This window comes from Chiloscyllium plagiosum, unplaced genomic scaffold (genome assembly GCF_037043375.1).
Source record: "Chiloscyllium plagiosum isolate Xiang-an unplaced genomic scaffold, Cpla_swu_hap1 HiC_scaffold_35, whole genome shotgun sequence".
Classification (NCBI taxonomy): domain Eukaryota; kingdom Metazoa; phylum Chordata; class Chondrichthyes; order Orectolobiformes; family Hemiscylliidae; genus Chiloscyllium; species Chiloscyllium plagiosum.
This window is the reverse complement of record NW_028270173.1, coordinates 52,012,080-52,035,395: the sequence shown is the minus strand read 5'-3', so window position 1 is coordinate 52,035,395 and position 23,316 is coordinate 52,012,080. Positions and strand designations below refer to the sequence as shown.

Here is a 23,316-nt window from a genome sequence, read left to right as displayed (position 1 = left end):
TCATGCCTCCTGTATCTCCCCCTGTGCCCGTATCCTGCCCCCACCCCTCCACCGTCCTGTCCCAGAGACATGCCCAGCAGCTGAGAACTCCTCCCTGGGGAGCTGCTGGCCAGAAGCTGCATCCATGAGAGCTCCAGCTGCTCTCCCTTGGGCCTGCCCTGTTTCTGTACTCGGAGCTGCCAGGAGGCCTTCTATTGGGCTGCTTTGTATTCCTGCCCGAGCAGCTGTCTCCAACTGCTGGGTTTGTATTGGCCTCTGGTTAGGGGGCCTTGCAGCATCCTCCATGTGACCAGAAGGATTGAGATGGGTCTGCTTTGGACCAGGTAATGCATCAGGAATGCTTTTTCTCCAAAGGCCCAGCTGCTGTAGAAGCCCTTGAATGAACCTCCCCCATCTGCTGCTGCTCAAGTGCAGAGAGTCAAGGTGCTTGTCATGTTGAGCCACCAGTCCATTGCTCAGGTCAGTAATGAACACCTCTTCCAGCAGAGTGCCAACATGGGCCTGATGTGGTCCCTGTGCCACTGAAGACCATGGAGCAAGTCCTTGAACTGTTGGAGGTCCCTCAGGCCCTGACAGATCAGATTGGTTTATCACCCACCCTCCCAGTAACCCCACCCCATCAGCTTCATGGCTGCCCTAATGCCTCCCTCAGACCAAGAGGGGCTCGGAGATGGAGAGCTGGGGATCGGATTATCATCCCAGTCTCGGGACACTCCCCACATTAACGCCTGAAGGTGCAACATGGGGACAGGAGTGAGAGTGTCACTTCACCTGCCCTCCCAGCCCAGAGTGCTCCCCCTCCTGTTCATCTGGATGTCACTCCCCTTCCCCCTCCAGCTCAGTTACTGTCTCACTTCCCTCTGTGCCCCAGGGCTCAGTGCCTTCTCCAGGTCCCCTTTCACCCCCCTCGGCTGCTGACACTGACTCCCCCCTCCTCTCACTCCCCCCTCCTCTCCCTCCCCCCTCCAGGCAGTGTGTCCAAAGGCAGCACCTGTCAGAAGGAAACATTGACAATGAAGGTTCCTCTCCATCTGTCCCAGCCCAGACGCTCGTGTACTCAGCCCTGGGTGAAACATTCAGCTGGTGAGCCCGCCCTTTCCTGACAATCAACACCAATAACTGTTTATTGATGACAAACCACAATTCTCAGCATCTGTAGCTAAACATTGATGATAAATAGGATCAAATTGCTGCCATTATAATACATTATGGTGATAAAATAAAATAACAGTGGTTACAGAAAGGGCAAAGTTGATCAGTTCAGCTTAAATTAAGTTAGAATAAAAATAGAACAGTAACAGATAAATAGAGATTTTTGTCAACATATTTATACAGGTATTTACAGAGCCTTTCAAATTTGGCACATAATGTGCAAAAAAAATGAATCAGTTTCCCCCCAATAAGTGCTGTGCCCCTGAGTTGCCTCGGGATGTTGCTTCATTTCAGGTCAATCAGTGACCCACTGAAGACAGTGAGGATGAGAAAGTGTGAGGGAGGAACCATCTGTGAAGATCCCTCTGACGGTGACACTGCTCACATTTCTGAGACGGGATGGAAACGACTTGAGAAGGTCTCATTTGAAGGATCAGGATCCAAACCTGCAGATCCAGGATCCACCGTTCCATCTGTGGAAACATATTCCCAGGAAAACTCAATCTCAATCCTGAAAGAACTGGTTGTGAGCAATGAGCTGTAATTCTGTGTGCCTGCGATGATATGGAAGGATGGACAATGATGTCCATGTTCACACTGGAACAGGAGAATCCCATTATTCCACAATAAGGCTCCAGGAATGTCCTGCAGTGAAGGTCAGAAATGACAGACACGAGAATGGGACACCCGGACCAACCAACCCAACCACCCTGTGGCTCAACAATTCAACGCCCCCTCCCACTCCACCAAGGATATGCAGGTCTTTGGACTCCTCCATCGCCAGACCACATCAAAACGACGGTTGGAGGAAGAGCGCCTCATCTTCCACCTAGGAACCCTCCAACCACAAGGGATGAACTCGGATTTTACCAGTTTCCTCATTTCCCCTCCCCCCACCCTGTCTCAGTCAAATCCATCGAACTCAGCACCGTCTTCCTAACCTGCAATCTTCTTCCTGACCTCTCCGCCCCCACCCCAGTCTGACCTATCACCCTCACATTGACCTCCTTCCACCTATCGCATTTCCGATGCCCCTCCACCAAGTCCCTCCACCCTACCTTTTATCTTAGCCTGCTGGACAAACTTTCCTCATTCCTGAAGAAGGATTTATTCCCAAAACGTCGATTCTCCTGTTCCCTGGACGCTGCCTGACCTGCTGCACTTTTTCAGCAACACATTTTAGGCTCTGATCTCCAGCATCTGCAGACCTCACTTTCTCCTCAATGACAGACACGAGGCAATCACTTCAGGATGGGGAGGGGAGTGAAATTAGTCTGACAGGGTTTAACAGTGTCTGGGAGGGTGGGACAGGGTCAGGAGGGGAGGGGACATTAGTCTGACAGGTTTTAACAGTGTTTGGGAGAGTGCGACAGGATCTGGAGGGGAGGGGAATTAGTCTGACAGGGTTTAACAGTGTCTGGGAGGATGGGACAGGGTCAGGAGGGGAGGGGAATTAGTCTGGCAGGGTGTAACAGTGTCTGGGAGGGTGGGACAGGGTCAGGAGGGGAGGGGAATTAGTCTGACAGGGTGTAACAGTGTCTGGGAGGGTGGGACAGGGTCAGGAGGGGAGGGGAATTAGTCTGACAGGGTTTAACAGTGACTGGGAGGGTGGGACAGGGTCAGGAGGGGAGGGGAATTAGTCTGACAGGGTTTAACAGTGTCTGGGAGGGTGGGACAGGGTCAGGAGGGGAGGGGAATTAGTCTGACAGGGTTTAGCAGTGACTGGGAGGGTGGGACAGGGTCAGGAGGGGAGGGGAATTAGTCTGACAGGGTTTAACAGTGTCTGGGAGGGTGGGACACTGTTGGGGGGGGAGGGGAATTAGTCTGACAGGGTTTAACAGTGTCTGGGAGGGTGGGACAGGGTCAGAAAGGGAGGGGAATTAGTCTGACAGGATTTAAAGTGACTGGTAGGGTGGGACAGGGTCAGCAGGGGAGGGGAATTAGTTAGGGTTTAACAGTGTCTGGGAGGGTGGGACAGGGTCAGGAGGGGAGGGGAATTAGTCTGACAGGGTTTAACTGTGACTGGGAGGATGGGACAGGGTCAGGAGGGGAGGGGAATTAGTCTGACAGGGTTTATCAGTGACTGGGATGGTGTGACAGGGTCAGGAGGGGAGGGGAATTAGTCTGACAGGGTGTAACAGTGACTGGGAAGGTGGGCCAGGGTCAGGAGGGGAGGGGAATTAGTCTGACAGGGTGTAACAGTGTCTGGGAGGGTGGGACAGGGTCAGGAGGGGAGGGGAATTAGTCTGACAGGGTGTAACAGTGTCTGGGAGGGTGGGACAGGGTCAGGAGGGGAGGGGAATTAGTCTGACAGGGTTTAACAGTGACTGGGAGGGTGGGACAGGGTCAGGAGGGGAGGGGAATTAGTCTGACAGGGTTTAACAGTGTCTGGGAGGGTGGGACAGGGTCAGGAGGGGAGGGGAATTAGTCTGACAGGGTTTAACAGTGACTGGGAGGGTGGGACAGGGTCAGGAGGGGATGGGAATTAGTCTGACAGGGTTTAACAGTGTCTGGGAGGGTGGGACAGGGTCAGGAGGGGAGGGGAATTAGTCTGACAGGGTTTAACAGTGTCTGGGAGGGTGGGACAGGGTCGGTGGGGAGGGGAATTAGTCTGACAGGGTTTAACAGTGTCTGGGAGGGTGGGACAGGGTCAGGAGCAGAGTGAAAATGTTATACATCACTGGAGCTACATTAAAATGTCACTCACCAAATCATGAAGGAGCTGGAACAGAGATATCAGAAGCTGAGAAAATAAAAACAGACTGTGAGAAATGGAACAAAATATAAACTTGACCATTTTGAGTTATTGTCGCTCAGACACCGGACCCAGGATTCAATTCCCCTCAGCATTAACAAACCAGACCCAGAGGGCACAGCACAAAGGGAATGCAGGAAGAGGGATTGGAGGGAGAGAGTGGATGGTGGGGTTTAGGGAGTGCAGTGTGGGGGAAGGGTGAGGCAGTGGGACACTGGGGCCTGAAGGAACAGGAACTGAATGGTGAGGATGGGGATAACAGATGAAAGAGCAAAGAATTGGATGGAGATGAATGGGGGGTGGGGAAGGTGTGAAAATGAGGAAGAAGTGGGATAAGAGATGAGAGTTTGAGGGTCTTCAGAGTGCGGAGGGTGGCACATGTGTCAGCCTGAGTAACACTCAGTGGAATGTGACTCTGTACTTGCAAATCCCTCTCCATCATTCCCAACACTCTGTCCCCTCAGTCACTTACTGGGAGCTGTTGTGTAGGTCTCACTTGGGGAATCTGCAGAAACAAAATAAATGTCCATTAGAATGGGGAATAATCCATTCTCAAAGGATGACAACACAGTGTGTGGGAATTGAGGTTCTGTAAGAAATCCTAGTTCCCACATTCCTTTCCATCCTCACCTTTTATGGAGATGCTGGCGATCTCTACCATTCCACTGATATTCAGTCAGTGAGGAGGTGAGAGTGTGTGAAGGGTTTAATGATCAATATTAGCCCTGGACTGGGCCGATCACCTGAAGGAAAGTCAGACAGGGGACAGGACGTGTGTATACGTGTGTATGTGTGTGTGGGGGTTTATTCAGTTCCATTCCCCACAGTGCCCTGTACTCCCAGTACTGGAGATTCCCCCACACTCACTCTGTCCCCTCAGTTCTACATTCCCCTCCCTCTGATTCTTACCTCTCCAGGGCTTTTTCCAGATGATCATTCCGAATATTGCAGCCATTGCAGCGACTAATCCAATCACAATTCCAAGATGAGCATATCCTGCACTGTTTTCAGGACTTCTGAAATACATTTGAATAACATCAGGATTATCTCTGTTCCTGGATCCGTTCCCAATTCGTGTCAATTCAAGACAATTGAAAAGAACTTGTCCGTTGGGACTTGATGGGGTTGGGTCAACATTGGTTTGACCGTCACCCAGTTTCACTCTCAAGTGAAGTCCCTAAAGATCTTATTGAAGGGGGTGCAAACACCGTGTTGTCCCAATATAGAGGGATAATATCCATGTTTACGGAAGGCGCTAGGTTGAGAGATGGACTGAAGGTACAGTAACAGAGTAAATGAGTGAATTCCATCTGCTTCAGTTTTATCCAATGTGGGGAAGTGTGCAATCATCCACTTTGGATCTGAGGAAGACAAATCTGAACCCTTTCCTGCTGTTGTGAAATTATACAATGTAAATATAGTGCATTTAGCAAGGCCATGTATAAACATCATAAACATCTCATGGCATGTTTCATTAAAAAACACAGAAAGTTAATAGAGTGTTGGCCATTACCTCAAAGGGGTTACAATACAAAGTGGCAAAGTGCACCTTCGGTCAGACTCTTTGCAGAGAATGACATTGTGTCCTGAACATCAAACCTCACATCAGACAGACTGTTCTTGGAGGGGGGATAGTGGAGATTCAGTAGAGTGAATGATAAGCACTGGTCACATTAACGTCATTAATCTGCTCCTGGGATGTGGGGGTCACAGAGACAGAGATGTCTGCAGCACAGAGAGAGACACCCTTCAGCACATCATGTTAACAACAACCAACAAACTGTTCTAATCCCATTTTCAAGCACTTGGCCATAGCCTTATCAGCCTTGGAATCACAAGGGCACATCTAAATACTCCTTAAATGCTAATGAGGGTTTCTGCCCCAACATCTGAACAGACAGTGAGTTCCAGATTCCCACTACCCACTTTTTCTCACCGCTCCTCGGAACATTCTCAGTATTAATGTGGATGTTCTCAGACTTATATAAAATCTATTCCCCCTGTTCACTGATCTCTCCACCCCACAGGGGGAAATGTTTCTTCTGTCTGCCTTATCTGTGCTCCCCATGATTTTATACACCACAATCATGTCCCTTCCCACTTCGATCTCCTCTGCCGTATGTAAAACAATCCCAGTCTGTCTCATCTCTCTTCATAACGGAACCAGACCAGGCATATCCTGGTAAATCTCCTCTGCACCCTCTCCAGTCCTATCACGTGAATGAATGAATGATTTCATAATCATGTGTATTTTACAGTGAGAAAACAGTAAAATACAGTGAGAAGATTTTTCACTGTCACCACAATCTGACACCATTTTGATTAGTTTTAAGAACAAGGGGACGGCACAGTGGCTCAGTGGTTAGCACTGCTGCCTCCCAGTGCCAGGTATCCAGGTTCGATTCCAGCCTCGGGCGACTGTCTGTGTGGAGTTTGCACATACTCCCCTTGTCTGCATGGGTTTCCTCCCCCAATTCAAAGATGTGCAGGTCAGGTAAAGTGGCCATGCTAAATTGCCTATTGTGTTCAGGAATGTGTAGGTTAGGTGCATTAGTCAGGGGTAAATGTAGAGTAATGGGGAATGGGTTCAGGTGGGATATTCCTCGGAGGATCAGTGTAAACTTGTTGGGCCATAGCACCTGTTTTGACACTGTTGGGATTCTATTTTTAAAAAAACAAAAAAATGAGAGTTAAAGCTTCAAGAGAGTCCATGAGGCCTGATCATCGATGATGCTGCACCACGATCCCTCTCCCACTGCCTCGCCCACTCTCTACACTGGACCCAACCAACGCTGAAACTGCCACTCTTCAGGCACCATCTTGTAAATCTGGGCCAATTCTCCTCTGCCACCGCCTTGCTGCCACCTGCACCGGATCCACCAACATCAGAGTCGCATCTCTCACCATTTGGCCAACCTCATCAATGTCACTATGAGGCCCTCCCACCACTGTATCTCCATCACTAGAGCTGGGTCCAACCAATGACGAAGTTACTGATCCTCAGGTGCCACCTTTCGCTGCTGAGCCTACCCTACCAACATCGCCTCCGCTGGGTAGCAGCTGCCAATTCCGATGCCAGCTCCCTATGCTCGGTCCTGGTAAAGTAAGTAAGCAAGGCTCACTTACCGCCATCACAAGGTCCACACTAGGCCCAGTCGAGTCCACACTGGGATACTTTGCTCCTGCTGATGCTGTCCAAGCTCAGGAAAAGAGGTGAGTACAAACAGAAAGACCAAAAAAATGGAAAACCATTCAGAGGAGACATGGAGCTATACTCCACCGCCATCTTGATGACACATCGTACCTGTAATTTCTTTTTGATTACATTCGATTCCCGAAAGTGTGGAAACAGGGCCTTCAGCCCAAGAGGTCCACACCGACCCACCGAAGACTATCCACCCAGACCCATTTTTTTGTCTTTTTCTTCCTGTCCGGGAGCAATGGGAGACAGAGTGGAGGTGATCTTGGAGACCAGGAGGTTGCCGGGAAAGTAAGAGAACAGTATAAGTTCTTACCTTCGAAGCCTGAGGCCTTTTTCCTGTCCAGGAGCAGCAGGAGACAGAGCAGAGGTAGTGGTGGAGACTAGGAGGTTGCCGGGAAGGTAAGGACTTAGTATAAATTTGGGCAGCGGCTAAACCCGAGATACGACACGTGTAGTATCTCCCCCCCCCCCCCCCCCCCCAACTCTAACCAGAAGAAAAGGACTCTGTAAGGTAAGGCTTTCTTTTACTTTCGTTTCTTTCACATATTTAAGTGCATTGTTTGGTTTTAGTTAGTTGATATAAAGCTAAGGCTTACAATGGAAGGGACTCAGACCCGTGGCATGTGCCTCTTGCTTGATGTGGGAGCTCAGGAACGTGGCTGACGTCCCTGACTCTTACACTTGGAAGAAGTGTGTCCAGCTGCAGCTCTTGTTTGACCGTGTGATGGCTCTGGAGCTGCGGATGGACTCACTGTGGGGCATCCGAGAAGCTGAGGAGGTCGTGGACAGCACGTTTAGTGATATGGTCACACCACAGGTTAGAACTGCTGAGGGAGACAGTGAATGGGTGACCAAAAGGCAGAAAAAGAGCAGAAAGGCAGTGCAGGTGTCCCCTGTGGTCATCTCCCTCCAAGGCAGGTATACCGCTTTGGATACTGCTGGGGGAGATGGCTCACCAGGGGAGGGCAGCAGTTGCCAGGATCATGGCACTGCTGTTCAGAAGGGCGGGAAAAAGACTTGTAAGGCCATAGTCAGAGGGGATTCTATTGTAAGGGGAGTAGATAGGCCGTTCTGTGGCCGGAAACGAGACTCCTGGATTGTATTTTGCCTCCCAGGTGCTCGGGTCAGGGATGTCACGCTCGGATGGAGAGCATTCTAAAAGGGGAGGTGAACAGTCAGTTCTCTTGGTGCATATAGATATAAGTAAAAAAAATGAGATGAGGTCCTGAAAGCAGAATTCAGGGAGCTCGGAGAGAAGTTAAAGAGGAGGACCTCAAAGGTAGTGATCTTGGGATTACTACCACTGCCACATGCTAGACAGGGTAAAAACGAAAGAATAGGCAGGATGAACATGTGGCTTGAGGGATGGGGTAGGAGGGAGTGGTTCAGATTTGTGGGACATTGGGACCGGTTCTGGGGAAGGTGGGACTATTACAAATTATCGATCTACATCTGAAGTAATGTCCTTGGGGGAGTTTTTGCTACTGCTGTTGGGGAGGGTTTAAACTAATGCGACTGGGGCTGGGAACCAGAAGAGACAATTAGTAGACAGTGAGTTGGAAACTGAGACTGTAAGGATCATGAAGTTAGCATTACCAAGGGGAAGAGTAGGCAGACAGCAGATGAACGCAAAAGAACTGACGGCCTGAAGTGCATATACTTTAATGCATGAGGTATAGTGAGTAAGGCAGATGGACTTAGGGCTTGGATTGGTGCCTGGGAGTATGACATTATTGCAATCACAGAGACTTGGTTGAAGGAAGGGCATGATTGGCAACTAAATGTTCCAGGATATAGATGCTTCAGACAGGACAGGGAGGGAAGTAAATGCGGGGGAGGAGTTGCATTGCTGGTCAGGGATGATACCACGGCTGTGCTAAAGGAGGACACTACGGAGGGCTTGGGTAGTGAGGCATTATGGGTGGGGCGGAGAAATAAGAAGGGTGCAGTTACATTGTTGGGGCTGTATTACAGGCCTCCCAACAGTGAGCGAGAAGTAGAAGAACAAATAGGTGAACAGATTATGGAAAGATGTAAAGGCAACAAGATGGTGATGATGGGAGATTTTAATTTTCCCAACATTGACTGGAATACACTTAGTGTCAGAGGTCTGGATGGGGCAGATTTTGTAAGGAGCATCCAGGAAAGTTTCCGACAAGTCAATAGTCCGACAAGGGAAGCGGCCATATTGGATCTGGTGTTGGGGAATGAACCAGGCCAGGTGGTAGAAGTTGCAGTGGGAGGTTTTCTTTAGGAATAGTGACCACAATTCTGTAAGTTTTAGAATACTCATGGACAAAAATGAGAGTAGTCCTAAGGGAAGAGTACTAAACTGGGACAGGAGGCAGGAGCTGGGAAATGTGGATTGGACACAGCTATTTGAAGGGAAGTCCACATTTGAGAAGTGGGAGGATTTCAAAGACAGGTTAAAGATAGTGCAGGATAGGTATGTCCTTTTGAAAACAAGGGATAGGAAAGGCAAGATTCGTGAACCGTGGATGATCGGAGAAATCATGCAACTAGCCAAGAGGAAAAGGGAAGTGTACATAAGGTCCAGGCAGCTTAGAACAGAACGGGCCTTGGAGGAATATCGGGAGAGTCGGACCAATCTTAAATGAGGAATCAAGTGGGCTAAAAGGAGTCATGAAATAAGGAGAATCCCAAAGCCTTTTATTCATATATAAGAAGCAAGAGGGTAACTAGAGAAAGGGTTGGTCCACTAAAGGATAAGGAAGGAAGGCTGTGTGTCAAACCTGAGAAAATGTGTGAGATTCTCAATGATTACTTTGCATCAGTGTTCACTGAGGAGAGGGACATGAGATTAGAGAGAGAAGTTTGGTTACTCTGGATTACATTGACATATAGAGGCAAGATGTGTTGGATAGGCTAAAGGATATTAAGGTGGACAAATCTCCAGGACCGGATAGGATCTAACCCATGTTGCTGAGGGAGGCGAGAGAGGAAATAGCTTGGACCCCGATAGATATCTTTGTAGCATCCTTAAACACAGATGAGCTGCCAGAGGACTGGAGGGTTGCTCATGTTGTCCCCCTGTACAAGGAGGGTAGTAGGGATATTCCGGGTAACTACAGACCAGTGAGCCTGATGTCAGTGGTGGGAAACTTGCTGGAGAAGGTACTGAAGGATAAAATCTATTTATATTTAGTAAAGAATGGGCTTATCAGTGATAGGCCATATGGTTTTGTGTGGGGGAGATCGTGCCTTACCAACTTAATAGAGTTCTTTGAGGAAGTGACCAAGTTGATAGATGAAGGAAGGGCTGTAGATGTCATACACATGAACTTTAGTAAGGCATTTGATAGGGTTCCCCGCAGTAAACTAATGGAGAAAGTGAAGTCACATGGTGTGCAGGGTGTTCTGGCTAGGTGGATAAAGAACTGGTTGAGCAACAGGAGACAGGGAGTAGTAGTTGAAGGGAGTTTCTCCAAATGGAAGAAAGGTGACCAGTGGTGTTCCACAGGGGTCAGTGTTGGGGTCACTGTTGTTTGTGATATACATAAATGATCTGGAAGAGGGAAGAGTTGGTCTGATCAGTAAGTTTGCAGAAGATATGAAGTTTGGTGAGGTAGCAGAAAGCATAGGGATTGTCAAAGAATACAGGAGAATATGGATAGACTGGAGAGTTGGGCAGAGAAGTGGCAGATGGAGTTCAATCCAGACAAATGTGAGGTGATGCATTTTGGGAAGTCTAATTCTAGAGTGAAATATACTGTAAACGGAAGAGTCTTGGGAAATGTTGATGGGCAGAGAGATGTGGGTGAGTAGGTCCATTGTACCCTGAAGGTGGCTACACGGGTGGATAGAGTGGTCAAGAAGGCAAATAGTATGCTTGCCTTCATCGGACAGGGTATTGAGTACAAGAGCTGGCAGGTCATGTTAAAATTGTACATGACATTGGTTCGGCTGCATTTAGAATACTGTGTACAGTTCTGGTCGCCACATTACCAAAAGGATGTGGACGCTTTGGAGAGGGTGGAAGTGAGGACTACAGATGCTGGAGATCAGAGCTGAAAATGTGTTGCTGGAAAAGGGCAGCAGGTCAGGCAGCATCCAAGGAGCAGGAGAACCGACGTTTTGGGCATGAGCCTTCCTGAATAAGGGCTCATGCCTGAAACGTCGATTCTCCTGCTCCTTGGATGCTGCCTGACCTGCTGCGCTTTTCCAGCAACACATTTTCAGCTTTGGAGAGGATGCAGAGAAGGCTTACGAGGATGTTGCCTGGTATGGAAGGTGCTAGCTATTAAGAGGGGTTGAGTAGGTTAGAATTGTTTTCATTAGAAAAAAGGAGATTGAGGGGGGACCTGATTGAGGTCTACAAAATCATGAAGGATATACACAGGGTGGATATGAATAAGCTTTTTCCCAGGGTGAAGGATTCAATAACGAGAGATCACACATTCAAGGTGAGAGGTGAAAAGTTTAAGGGGGATACATGCAGCAAATACTTCACACAGAGGGTGGTAGGGGCCTGTAACGCGTTGCCAGCAGAAGTGGTAGAGGCAGGCACGATAGATTCATTTAAGGTGCGTCTGGACAGATGCATGAGTAGGTGGGGAACAGAGGGATACAGATGCTTAAGAATTGAGCAACAGTTTTAGACAGTGGATTTGGATCGGCTCAGGCTTGGGTGGCCGAAAGGCCTGTGCCTGTGTTGTAAATTTTCTTTGTTCTTTGTTCATTTCCCTACATTTCCCTCTGACTAATGCACCTAACACTATGGGCAATTTAGCATGGCCAATTCACCCTAACCTGCACATCTTTGGACTGTGGCAGGAAACTGGAGCACCCAGAGGAAACCCACACAGACACGGGGAGAATGTGTAAACTCCACACAGACAGTCCACCGAGGTGGGAATCGAACCTGGGTCCCTGACGCTGTGAGGCAGCAGTGCTAACCACTGAGCCACCGTGCCGTAATATGGATTCCAGATCCGTACACAATAATCTCGCTGTGATATAACCAAGTTTTGATACAGGTCTAGTGTAACTTCCTTTATCTTCCAATCCATGACGCAGCTAATAAAAGGCAAGTGTAACATATGCCTTCTTAACCACTTTATCTACCTGTCCTAATACCTTACGGGACCAGTGACCAGGCACACCAAGGTCCCTCTGATTCTCGGTGCTTCCCAGGATCCATCATGTATTCCCTGATCAACCCTCTAACATTCAACTTTACGTAATTTCTATAAATCAGAAACAGCAGTCTTACTGGCTGGTCTAGCATTTATAAATCAATCCTAATTGGTCAGAGGGCAGTTGAGAGTTACCCACACTGCTGTATGACTGGAGTTACATGGAGGTGAGAACGGCTGATTTCCACCCAAAAGGGAATTCATGAACCAAACAGGTTTACACAACAATGGTTTCATTGTCATTATTAGACTCTTAATTCCAGATTTTCATTCAAATCAACTTCCACCATCTAACAAATGGAATACGAACTCAGGTCACCAGGATGTTACTCAGGTCTCGAGATTAATAGTCTCGTGATAATACCACCACATCATCACCTCCCCTCCTCACTAAAAGAGGGAATTCCACCCACCATCATTTTACCCAGTCTGGGGAAGTGTGAGTCTAAGAAAATCTAAGGTCAGTCTCAGAAAGAGCTATCAAAGTATGTTCATAGTTTTAAAAGTTTAGGTGTTGTAAAAAAAATGGACACACACACACACACACACACACACACACACACACACACACACACACACACACACACCCTCCAGTCCCTTACCCCACTGATAGAGCTGGGCCTCTGCCAGGCTGCTGTGTTCAATCTGACAGGAGTATTGATCCTCATCCCCAGCATTGATCTCAATCTCTTTCTGGATCTGATGGGTCCCATCGTGGTTCGGTCGTACCCCCGAGGATTGGGTCTCAGACATGACCTCTCCATTCCTTAGCCAGGTCACCTCGATGTCTACAGGATCAAACCCAGTGACTAGGCAGGAGAGAGTGAGCGGCTTGTCCTGACCATTGGGCTCCCTCCTGGAGATGAACACTTCAGGCTGAACTGTGATGGGAAAGGGTGAAAACACAAACAATAGACAGACACTGAATGGAATGGGAGAGCGGTTTCATAGATCAGTGAGGTTAGATCAGAACATGGAGCAAAACTGAAATACACACCTTTCCTTCCAAAATACTGCTTTCCAGCTTGCAAATATCTCTTTAAATCCTGAACAAACCCTTGCTCTAGATGTGTTTCCCAATATTTGTTCCAGGATTCATCAGCATTCCATTTCTCTTTAGTCTTCACTGCATTGTGATTGGTTGCGATCCATCTCATTCTATCTGGATCTAAGCTGAGGTAATCCTTTCCATCAAATCCAACTCACATCGATCTCTTAATAGAGCCGTCATCAGTGATTTCAATAATTGTTATCTATTGAAACGTGTGAATTCTTATCGGTTATCAAACAGGAAACAGTATGAAATTTTTTGCAAATAAAAGACAACCTGTCTGATCTGAGCGAGGGTAATCCAGTGTCAAATAGAATTGGGAATTATACTCCAGTAATGAATGATATTAGGGGTTGGTGCTGGGAGATGGACTGAGTGGGGTGACTTGGGGGTCAGTGCTGGGGGATGGACTGAGTGGAGTGACCCAGGGATCAGTGCTGGGGGATGGACTGAGTGGGGTGACTCGGGGGTCAGTGCTGGGAGATGGACTGAGTGGAGTGAACAAGCGGTGAGTGCTGGGGGATGGACTTGATGATCTCCACTGCCTTATCTCTCTTAGATATTTTCTAAAGAGCTTCTCATTGTCCTCTCACACTGCCTGCTGGATTCATATTGTCCATTCCGTAATACAGGAGAAGATCAATGCCCCCCCGCCCACCTTATGTATGAACAGACATTGAGACCCAGTGAGATGACAGGAATTCTCCAACAAGCTGCCCATTCCTAGAGGATCACACCCATCTCACCAGATTCCCACTCACTCAATCGTAAACCAGCTCCTGATCTTCATCAGTATGACACACTTCATAAATGCAGAAGGAAGAGGGTATCACTCTGCATACCTCTGGCTCACACTGTGTCACATGTGGAATGTACAAGTGTTACATGGAACGGTATAACTCAGGCTCAGTACCTGCCTGTCACTCATTGGAAAGAACAAATAAAATTAAGTTTGTTTTTAAAAAGCAAGTTTCTTGATCTCTAGGAATGCTGAAGTGTGATGTAATTCATTACCTTTAGTAATTTTTTTAAAAGGAGGCAATGTGGGAGATAATTTGGACACAGGAAGGCTCCTACAAACTTGCAAATGATGAAAATCGAAGTTTGATACTGACCAGGGTGTTAGGGAAAACTTCACTGCTCTGCTTCAAAGGTTCATCTACATAAAGCCAACGGAGACTCTGTTCAGCATCTTGTCTGAAAGACAGCAACTTCAACAGCACAGCATTCTGTATAGCCTGAACTGGCATGTTCGGTGTAACTGCTGTGTTTATGCCCCGGGGTGGGGGCTTTGTACCTACAACCTTCTGATGCAGAACCCAGAGGGACACCACCTACACCACAGTGTGAGAAACAAAGCTCACACACACTTCAATAATTGCAGTCCGAGACCAAAATCTGAATCAGTAGTGTCCTTTATTTTTACACTTGCAAGTGTGTGTGCTGTCCAGTGCCTATAAGGCAGAGGACATACACACACACCAAATTCAACAAACTCTCGATATTTATATAATTTGGTTCCTACATATTTTTTTCTTATTTCATTGTTTCCCCCCCTGTTTACATCCTCTACTTCCCTAAGACTGGTCCCACCACTCCTGCTTATCTCTTGCCTTATCCGGCCTTGTCTGTGACAAAATGTTTATTTCTGGCCTCACAAGGCCGTTTGACCTCATCCCACTGCAGGTCATTGTTAGGCATATTCTTTCTTCATCAGTATCTACTCTTTCCATGTGGGCTTCTCCCGAAGCCACTCTGATCCCTATGACCTCTTTAATTAGGATTTGTTCCTGTGTCTCTGTGAAAGTGGGAAACAGATGTTCATACCTACTGTTTGTACAGGCGTGTATCTAGCCTAACTTCATCCCCTCACGACACCTTACCTATTTGCCCATAATATCTACCATTGTTTTGCAATCACGTTTCATGCTGGCATACAATTTTAGCTAATACAAAAACAATTATGCATTTCCTCCACATTGTTCCCATTCTTGTTGACTCAGCTCCTGGCTGAAACAATTACACACTGATGTGAGTTCATTTATTTTTATAATCAATTATAATTGCAGAATTGCAGAAGTAACATTACCCTTCAGAAATTCCACATCACCGATCTTACCAGATGTCTGGTTTGTACTTTTCATCATTGTATTCAGATTCTCCTTTGCCATGTCTGATCGTGTATTCCCGAGACCTGTGAGATATTGCCAGTATTCTGCATCAAAATAGTCCACCATGAACTGCTGACGAACATTAGTGTCATGACAATTGAGTTGAACTCCATTGACTATCGCAATGTTAGTCACCTCCGGAAAATCCTTAATGCCAGAGACTGCCGTGTAGATCACAGTCAGTGAGTCGGTGTCTGCAAATATCAGCTAAAGAAGGGGTTAATAACCATCTACACAGTACTGAAGACTTATGCCCCAGAAATTCCTACACACCTAACCAAGATGTTCCAGTACAGCTCCAACACCAGCCTCAATGTGACAATGTGGACAAACCCAACCCAGTGAATTAACCACCCCCATCAGCCTACTCTCGATCATCAGTAAACTGATAGAAAGTCTCACTAACAATGTCATCAAGCAGCAATAACCTGCTCAGTGGCACCAAGTTTCACTTCTCCTGGGGCCACTGAGTTCCTGGCCTCATTATAGACTTGGTTCAAACATGCACAAAAAAGCTGAATTCCAGAGGGCAGGCAAGAGTGGCAGCCCTGGGTATCTAGGCCACGTTTGACCAAGTGTAGCATCAAGGAGTCCTGGCAAAGTGGGAATCAGGGGGAAAACTTTCTGCCGGTTGGAGTCATACTTGGCACAGGAGAAGATGGTTGTAGTTGTTGGAGGTCAGGCATCCCAGCTCCAGGACATCACTACAAGAGCTCCTCAGGGACCTTCTGTCCAGTATAAAGTCAGAAATAGGGATGTTCACTGATGATTGCACCATGTTCAGCATTGTTTGTGATTCCTCAGGCACTGAAACCGTCCATTACCAAATGCAGCAACACCTGGGCAATATTCAGGAAGAGCTTATGCTCGAAACGTTAACTCTTCTGCTCCTCGGATGCTGCCTGACCTGCTGTGCTTTTCCAGTCCATATTTGTGACAATATTCAGGCTTCGGCTGGTAAGTGGCAAGTTATACTGGCAGCACACACAGGCCTCATGTACTGACCAATTGAAACCGGTGAGAATGTAACTATCTCCCTTTGACATTCAATGGTGTTGTAATCACTGAGTGTCCAGAAACTGAAGTGGATGAACCACATGTATACTGTATGCAAGAGCAGGTCAGATGTTGGGAATTCTTCAGTGAGTAACTGCTGACTCACGGCCTGCTTAATTGTTAGCCCATCCACAACACTCACTCCTTACATGAGGGCATCACAGCTGAGCCTGGGCTGGGTTAAACATGGAGTATCCTTCTCCTCCCCGCAGTGTTGACAAGACTTTAGACCAGGAATGATGAAGCTCTCTGGCTTCTCCCAATCGATGTGAAAATTAAAATTCTCCATTGGAACCATTTCCCATTTGCTCGGAGCTTCTCTGATCTCGGGGTTTCTACATCCTGCTGTCAGGAGACCTGGACACAAATCCCATCAGAGTCTCCCAGACTGTGCTGCCTTCAATGTGTAAAAGATCAGGCTGGCTGTATAACAGGCGGCTGGTCAAACATCCCCCATTTCAAACTCTCCCCAAGAGATTCACATTCACCCCAGACACAGAGAGAGAATGGAAAGCTGAATTCTGTACTTACCGGGAGACCCGGGAAAAACACAGGGAGATGGAGAGAAGGATCACCAACATTCTGGGAATCCACTCTCCCTATTCCCATCAAAAACGGATTGGGGTAAAAGCTGCTGATAGTGGACTGGAAATGACAAAGAGAAACGTCTGTAGTGAGTCCATTCTCCAAGTTCGATGGAAATTTGATCATTTCCTCCAACTCAAACAGAGAGGGGAATGATTGGTTCGTATCAGGAAAAAACACCCAATTAAATGTGAAACCGTGAGCCTGTCCCCAGTTCCCGGGATCCTGAAAGGCAGACACACAGGGGTTTGACACCAAGAGCTGCAGGTTTGAGGCGCTGCTCACATCAGGAACAGGGATCGCTCCAGGAGGTGAAAGCACAGACCGTGTGCTGCAGCTGAATTGGGAGGGAAATCCTCATTCTCCATCCGACAGCCCCGCTCCCACTCTTCATTAGAAAGGACAGTGATCCCTATCCAATTATAAAAGCTGGTCATGTGAGACCCTGAACTCTCATCTCTATCCGGGTGGATGCATCCCTCTTTGCATCCGTTTAAACTTGTACATTTCCCCGTGTATCCAGCGTTATGTATTAAGATCTGTGTGTCTGCATATGGAAGATACTGTTTATCCCTGCACACAGTGACCTGGCTGGTGCAAGACAAGTACCAGGTGTCCCTGAGCTCCAGAGTGGGGTTCTGAAGGGCCCATGGTCAGAGAGTTACTTCTGGAGCAGGCCTAGAGTCAGTGCAGTCTCAATCAATGGGTGGGAATCAGATAGCTTCCCAGTCAGATCTGGAATCAGGCAGGGCTGCCCCCTCTCTCCTGCCTTGTTTGTGTGCTGCATAGAGCCATTTGCCGAGTCCATCAGGAAGGATGTGAGCCTGAGAGGGGTGACTATTCCTGGCAGCGGGGGCCTGCAGGTTAAGGCCTCCCTATACATGGGTGACGTTGCCGTTTTCTGCTTGGATCCGCTGTCCGTGCACAGACTCATGCGCATATGTGACCAGTTCGAACGGGCCTCGGGGGCCAAGGTAAACCGAGGCAAGAGCGAGACCATGCTCTTCGGGAACTGGGCCGACCAATCCTCGATCCCCTTCACCGTCAGGACCGACCACCTGAAGGTGCTGGGTATTTGGTTCGGAGAGGCTGGGGCGTGCGCCAAGTCTTGAGAGGAGCGTATCAGCAAAGTGAGGCAGAAACTGGGCAGATGGAAGCTACGGTCGCTCTCCATCGCGGGAAAAAACCTGGTCATCAGGTGTGAGGCACTGTCATTGCTGTTATACGTGGCACAGGTCTGGCCTATTCCCAGAACCTGTGCCGCTGCAGTCACCCGGGCCATCTTCCAATTTATATGGAGGTCAAAGATGGACCGGGTCCGAAGGGACCCGCTGTACAAAGATCTGGGCAACGGGGGAGAAAACACACCCAATGCCACCCTCACCCTGATGGCCACCTTTGTGTGTGGCTGCATCAAGCTGTGCGTGGATCCCCGGTACGCAAACACCAAGTGTCACTACGTACTGAGGTTCTACCTGTCCCCGGTGTTGCGAAGGATGGGCCTGGCCTCGCTGCCGCGGAACGCTCCGAGTAGTTGGACCATTCCGTATCACCTGTCCTTCGTGGAGAAATTTATGAAGAAAAACACCTTTGACCACAAGTCCATCAGGAAGTGGTCAGCACGTAGTGTCCTTGAGACCCTTCGGGAAAATGTTTACGTATGTATGGCATAACCAATTGTACAGATTATCAAAATATTTTATGAATAAAGTATATTTTTGAAATAAAAATTTTTAAAAAAGGCCTAGAGTCAGAGAGAATTGTAGAAACATACAGCATGGAAACAGACCCTTCAGCCCAACTCGTCCATGCCCACCACCAGGTTCCCTAAACTAGATTAATCCCATTTGTCTGTGTTTGTCCTGTATTCCCCTCGACCTTTCCTGTCCATGTACCTGTCTGAATGTCTTTTGAATATTGTAATTGTACTCACATCTACCACATCCTCTGGCAGCTGGTTCCATATACCCCCCACCCCTTGTGTGAAAAACTGGCCCCTCAGGTCCCTTTAAATCTTTCCCCTCTTATACCTCTATCCTCTAGTTTTGGACTCCCCTCCTCTGGGGAAAGGCCACCTCTCATGTTTCTATGTTCCAATGAGTGCAGGCTAATCTACTCAAGCTCTCCCCATCAGACTGAACCTCCATATCTGGGACCAGCCAAGTGAACCCTCTTCAGACTGTCCTCACTACCAGGATATCCTTCCTTAGATAAAGGGCCAAAACCTGTTCACCGTCTTCCCACTAGGTCTGACCAGTGCCCAATCTATAGTTTTTACAAAACCTCCTTACTTTTACACTCCATCCTTTTGAAGTCAAGGCCAACATTCCATTTGCCTTCCGGCTGAACCTGAACACCAGCTTTTTGTGATTCTGGGGTGAAGACCCTGAAATCCCTCTTTCCTGTGGCTTTCTCCATTTGAATGATATTCAGTCCCTGTGTTTGTCCTGACAAAGTGCAAAACCTACATTTTTCCACATTAGATTCCATCTGCCAAGTGTTGGCCATGTCAGTCAACCTCTTTATATCCCTCTGCAGACACTTCATGTCATCTTCATCACTTGCCATCCCACATCTTTTTGTATCATCCTCAAACCAGACTGCATTACATTCACTTTTCTCTTCCATGTCATTAATGTCTTTTGTAAATAGTTATGGCCCCAACACTGATCCCTGTGGCAGTAGTTACAGGCTGCTATTGTGAAAACGCTGCCTTTATTGGAACTCTCTCTCTTTAATTCCTTTGCTAATCCTCTATCAATGCTAATATACTACCTCCACCATCATGGGCTCTTATCTTATTGAGTAGCCTCATGTGGGCCATTATCAAAAATCCAGACATTTCACCCACTGCTTCCGCTGTATCTATCTTGCTTGTTCCTTCCTCAAAGATTTCTATTTATTTTTCAGGCAGGATTTCCCCTTCACAATGCCATGCTGATTCTGCTTGGTCATGCTGTTTATTTCTAGATTCATTTTCCCAATAACAGGCATCAAACTGACCAGCCAAAAGATATCATTTTTGTTTCCTTTCTTTTTTAAGTAAAAGTGGCAGTTTTCTAATCCTCTGGGATTTTTCCAGAATTGAGTAATTTCCAGAAGATTCTGTGCATCCACTATCTCTGTGGTTACTTCTTGAATACACTGGGATGCATCCCATCAGGTCCAAGCTCTAAGCTACAGCTACAAGCTGGACTACATTCTAGACCTCACTGGGGACAGAAACATCAGGCTGGAGACATTTTGAAAGCCTTGAAGCTATTCTTTGAGCACTCCATGACTGATTATACAGAACGGAGCTGTGCTGGACATCAGATCCCTGAAGGAGACAAAGAATATGGATCAGTACGGTGATGGCATTGAGGTAGCTGGCTGGAATCTCAGAGTCTGGATAACTGAAAGCTAATCTTGTTGGAGATAAGAATGTCTTTTGAGAGGTCCCACCATGACAGCGCAACTTCTGAGAGAGGAAAAACTTGCTCGAGAAATCTATTGCCATGTGCAGAAGCTCTGAGGTTGTCAATCAAAGCTGGAGAGGATTAGTGGACAAAGACAAGGTTTTGCATTATGCTGAGACTCTGTCCCGGTAAACAAGAACAGCATAATGGGAAAAACAAGAAGAAATATTTGCTGAAGGGCCAGCAGAAACATCAAGCCCAGTGGACAGGATGTCAATGTTGCAGTGGACAACACAGCAAAGAAAAGGAAGGACATCAAGTGTTGGGAAATTTGTGGTCTACATGCAAGAATCTGATTCAATTTAAACACAAGTCTTCAGCTCAAAACAGGAAAAGCAGGCCCAAACTGATTATTGCTGGAGACATGTCAGATGGTGATTCTAAACGGGTCAGTCTAAACCATATAACCTGTCAGCATCACTGGGTCTCAAGGTAACAAATGGTTTGTTCTTGTTAGAATGATGACTGCAGAAAGAGAACATCAGGTGAATGTGAACTGTCAGACAGGCGCCAGTGATTCATGCAACATCATAATCTTCACAGACACGTGTGAAGTGGCTCTATTTGATGACCTGAAAATGAATCCATCAAAGGTAAATTTGAGACCATCTAATGAAACATCACTCTTCCCAAGAGGACAAATGAAGCTGAGAAACCAATGTGATTGTCACAATAAAGACCAGCAGATCCAGATCGTAGACATTGAGTAACAATCCATTCATCCCAGCTGAAGCAAGTCTAAAGCTTAGATTGGCAACACATATCATCTCAAAGAGGATGAGAGTGTGAGACCAGTGCAGCATTTGCTGAGGAGAGATCCAGCTGCCCTCCTGTCCAACCTGAAAGGAAAGATAGTCGAGCTGGGAAAAAAAGAGAGTTATCAAGAAAGGGGCAACTCCTACAGAATGCATTTGCAGCATCGCGGCCATGGGGAAAAAACACCTGGAAATCTGAGAGGCTGCATAGATCCAAAGGATTTCAATGATTGTTCCAGAACAGCATCAAAGCAGACAGCATGAGAACATCAGGGATCTTCTGACAGTGGATATTATTGTGGATTAGCTGCTCATATATAGATGTGGAAAGACAGTGAAAGAAGCCATTGCACAGACTCTGATTAAAATGTAATGTGACTGCGGAGGGGTCCTGACAGATGAAGTGGAAGCTGAAAAAGGAAAAGGTGAAGGAAACTGAAGTCGAGTGCTCAGGAAATGTTCGTTAGTGAGAGGATTTCACCCTGATCCTGACAAGGTGAGAGCTGTAACAAAGACATGGGGATGAACAGATGTGAGAAGTGTGCAGTGTTGTGTTGGTCACATAAACCACACAGGAAAGTTCTTGTCTAATTTGTCATGAGACTGTGAACCAATGTACAAGCTCACTCCTGAGGAGGGCCAGTGGTACTGGGGCAGGAACAAGAAGCAGCTTTCGCTCAAACAACCAAGATCACCAACTTGTGCCCACACCAGGTGGGAAGGTTTCAGGGGAAAGTGGGACAGACTGCAAGGAACAGTTTTGTTGATGAAATTTTTTTGTGAACTATTTCTAGTAATTAAGTTTTAACTGCAAATGATAGTTGACACATTTAACGTATTTTAGATAAAAAGAGATATCATTTGTGAAATGCAAATTTTATATTGTAAACACTGACTTGCCATCATCACACGACCACTTATGTTTTTCTTAGAGTTTCACCAATAAAACTCAAAAACCACTGCATGACACAAACATCACTCACTGAGGTGGGAGTATTTGTTGACAATGTTTTTTTCTGACATGTTAGCATTGGATACATGGTCTCTCGGTGTATGTGTGTGTGTCTGTGTTGCTGAGTATGTGTCTGTGTGTGTGTGTGTGTCTCTATGTGTGTGATTGTGTGTGTGTGTGTCTAGTGGGGGAGTGGTGGTTGTGACAGCAGCTGAGGAGTGGACAGGGGACCTGGAGGTGGCACCGAGACCCGGTTCACAGAGGGGAGCGAGACAGAGCCTCAGCTGCTGTCACTGACTCCCCCCTCCCCCCCTCCCCCTCCCCCTCCAGGCAGTGTGTTCAAAGGCAGCATCTGTCAGAAGGAAACATTGACAATGAAGGTTCCTCTCCATCTGTCCCAGCCCAGAAGCTTATGTGCTAAGCCCTGGGTGAAACATTCAGCTGGTGAGCCTGCCCTTTCCTCCCTCCAATAGCTGCTGGGTCACCAGTCAGTGAAGTATTCCTGACTCCCAGCAGCTGCCTGGCCCTCTCTTCACACTCATTCAGATCCTTCCAAAAGGACACTCGTGACCCCCCCGGGGAATGAACACTCCCAGACATTATCAACCATCCAACTCTGAAACACACAAATAAACATCACTTTGTTCATCCTGAACAAAAACAGAGATTGCTGGAAAAGCTCAGCAGGTCTGGCTGCATCTGTGAAGAGAAATCAAAGAAATCAGAACAATTCACCAGACCCGAAATGGTAACTCTGATTTCTCTGCACAGATGCTGACAGACCTGCTGAGCTTTTCCAGCCATTTCCATTGTTGTTTCTGATTTACATCATGGAGGAAGGGCTCATGCCCGAAACGTCGATTCTCCTGCTCCTTGGATGCTGCCTGACCTGCTGCGTTTTTCCAGCAACACATTTTCAGCTCTGATTTACAGCATGTACAGTTCTGTCTGTGTACACTGTGTACATCCTGCTTGGTTTTGGGGAAGGCTTCCTGTGGAGTTGCATGGTCATAACCCCCTCCC

The 23,316-nt window shown here is 47.3% G+C and overlaps 1 protein-coding gene and 1 pseudogene across 2 annotated transcripts; both read right to left on the bottom strand.

Moving 5' to 3' along the window:
- On the bottom strand, positions 1-22,893 carry LOC148140863 (uncharacterized). Its single transcript, XM_087979038.1, has 2 exons — positions 22,729-22,893; positions 1-636 (listed from the first exon to the last, which is right to left on the bottom strand). Exons 1-2 carry the CDS (start codon positions 22,891-22,893, stop codon positions 1-3), a joined length of 801 nt encoding a protein of 266 aa, XP_087835164.1.
- Positions 1,026-17,124, bottom strand: LOC148140864 (class I histocompatibility antigen, F10 alpha chain-like; annotated as a pseudogene). The gene is made up of 9 exons (XR_015753094.1): positions 17,076-17,124; positions 15,436-15,684; positions 13,263-13,538; positions 12,873-13,146; positions 6,009-6,014; positions 4,817-4,923; positions 4,380-4,412; positions 3,860-3,895; positions 1,026-1,625 (listed from the first exon to the last, which is right to left on the bottom strand). The product of XR_015753094.1 is annotated as a class I histocompatibility antigen, F10 alpha chain-like (transcript).
- Positions 22,894-23,316: the final 423 nt, after the last annotated feature.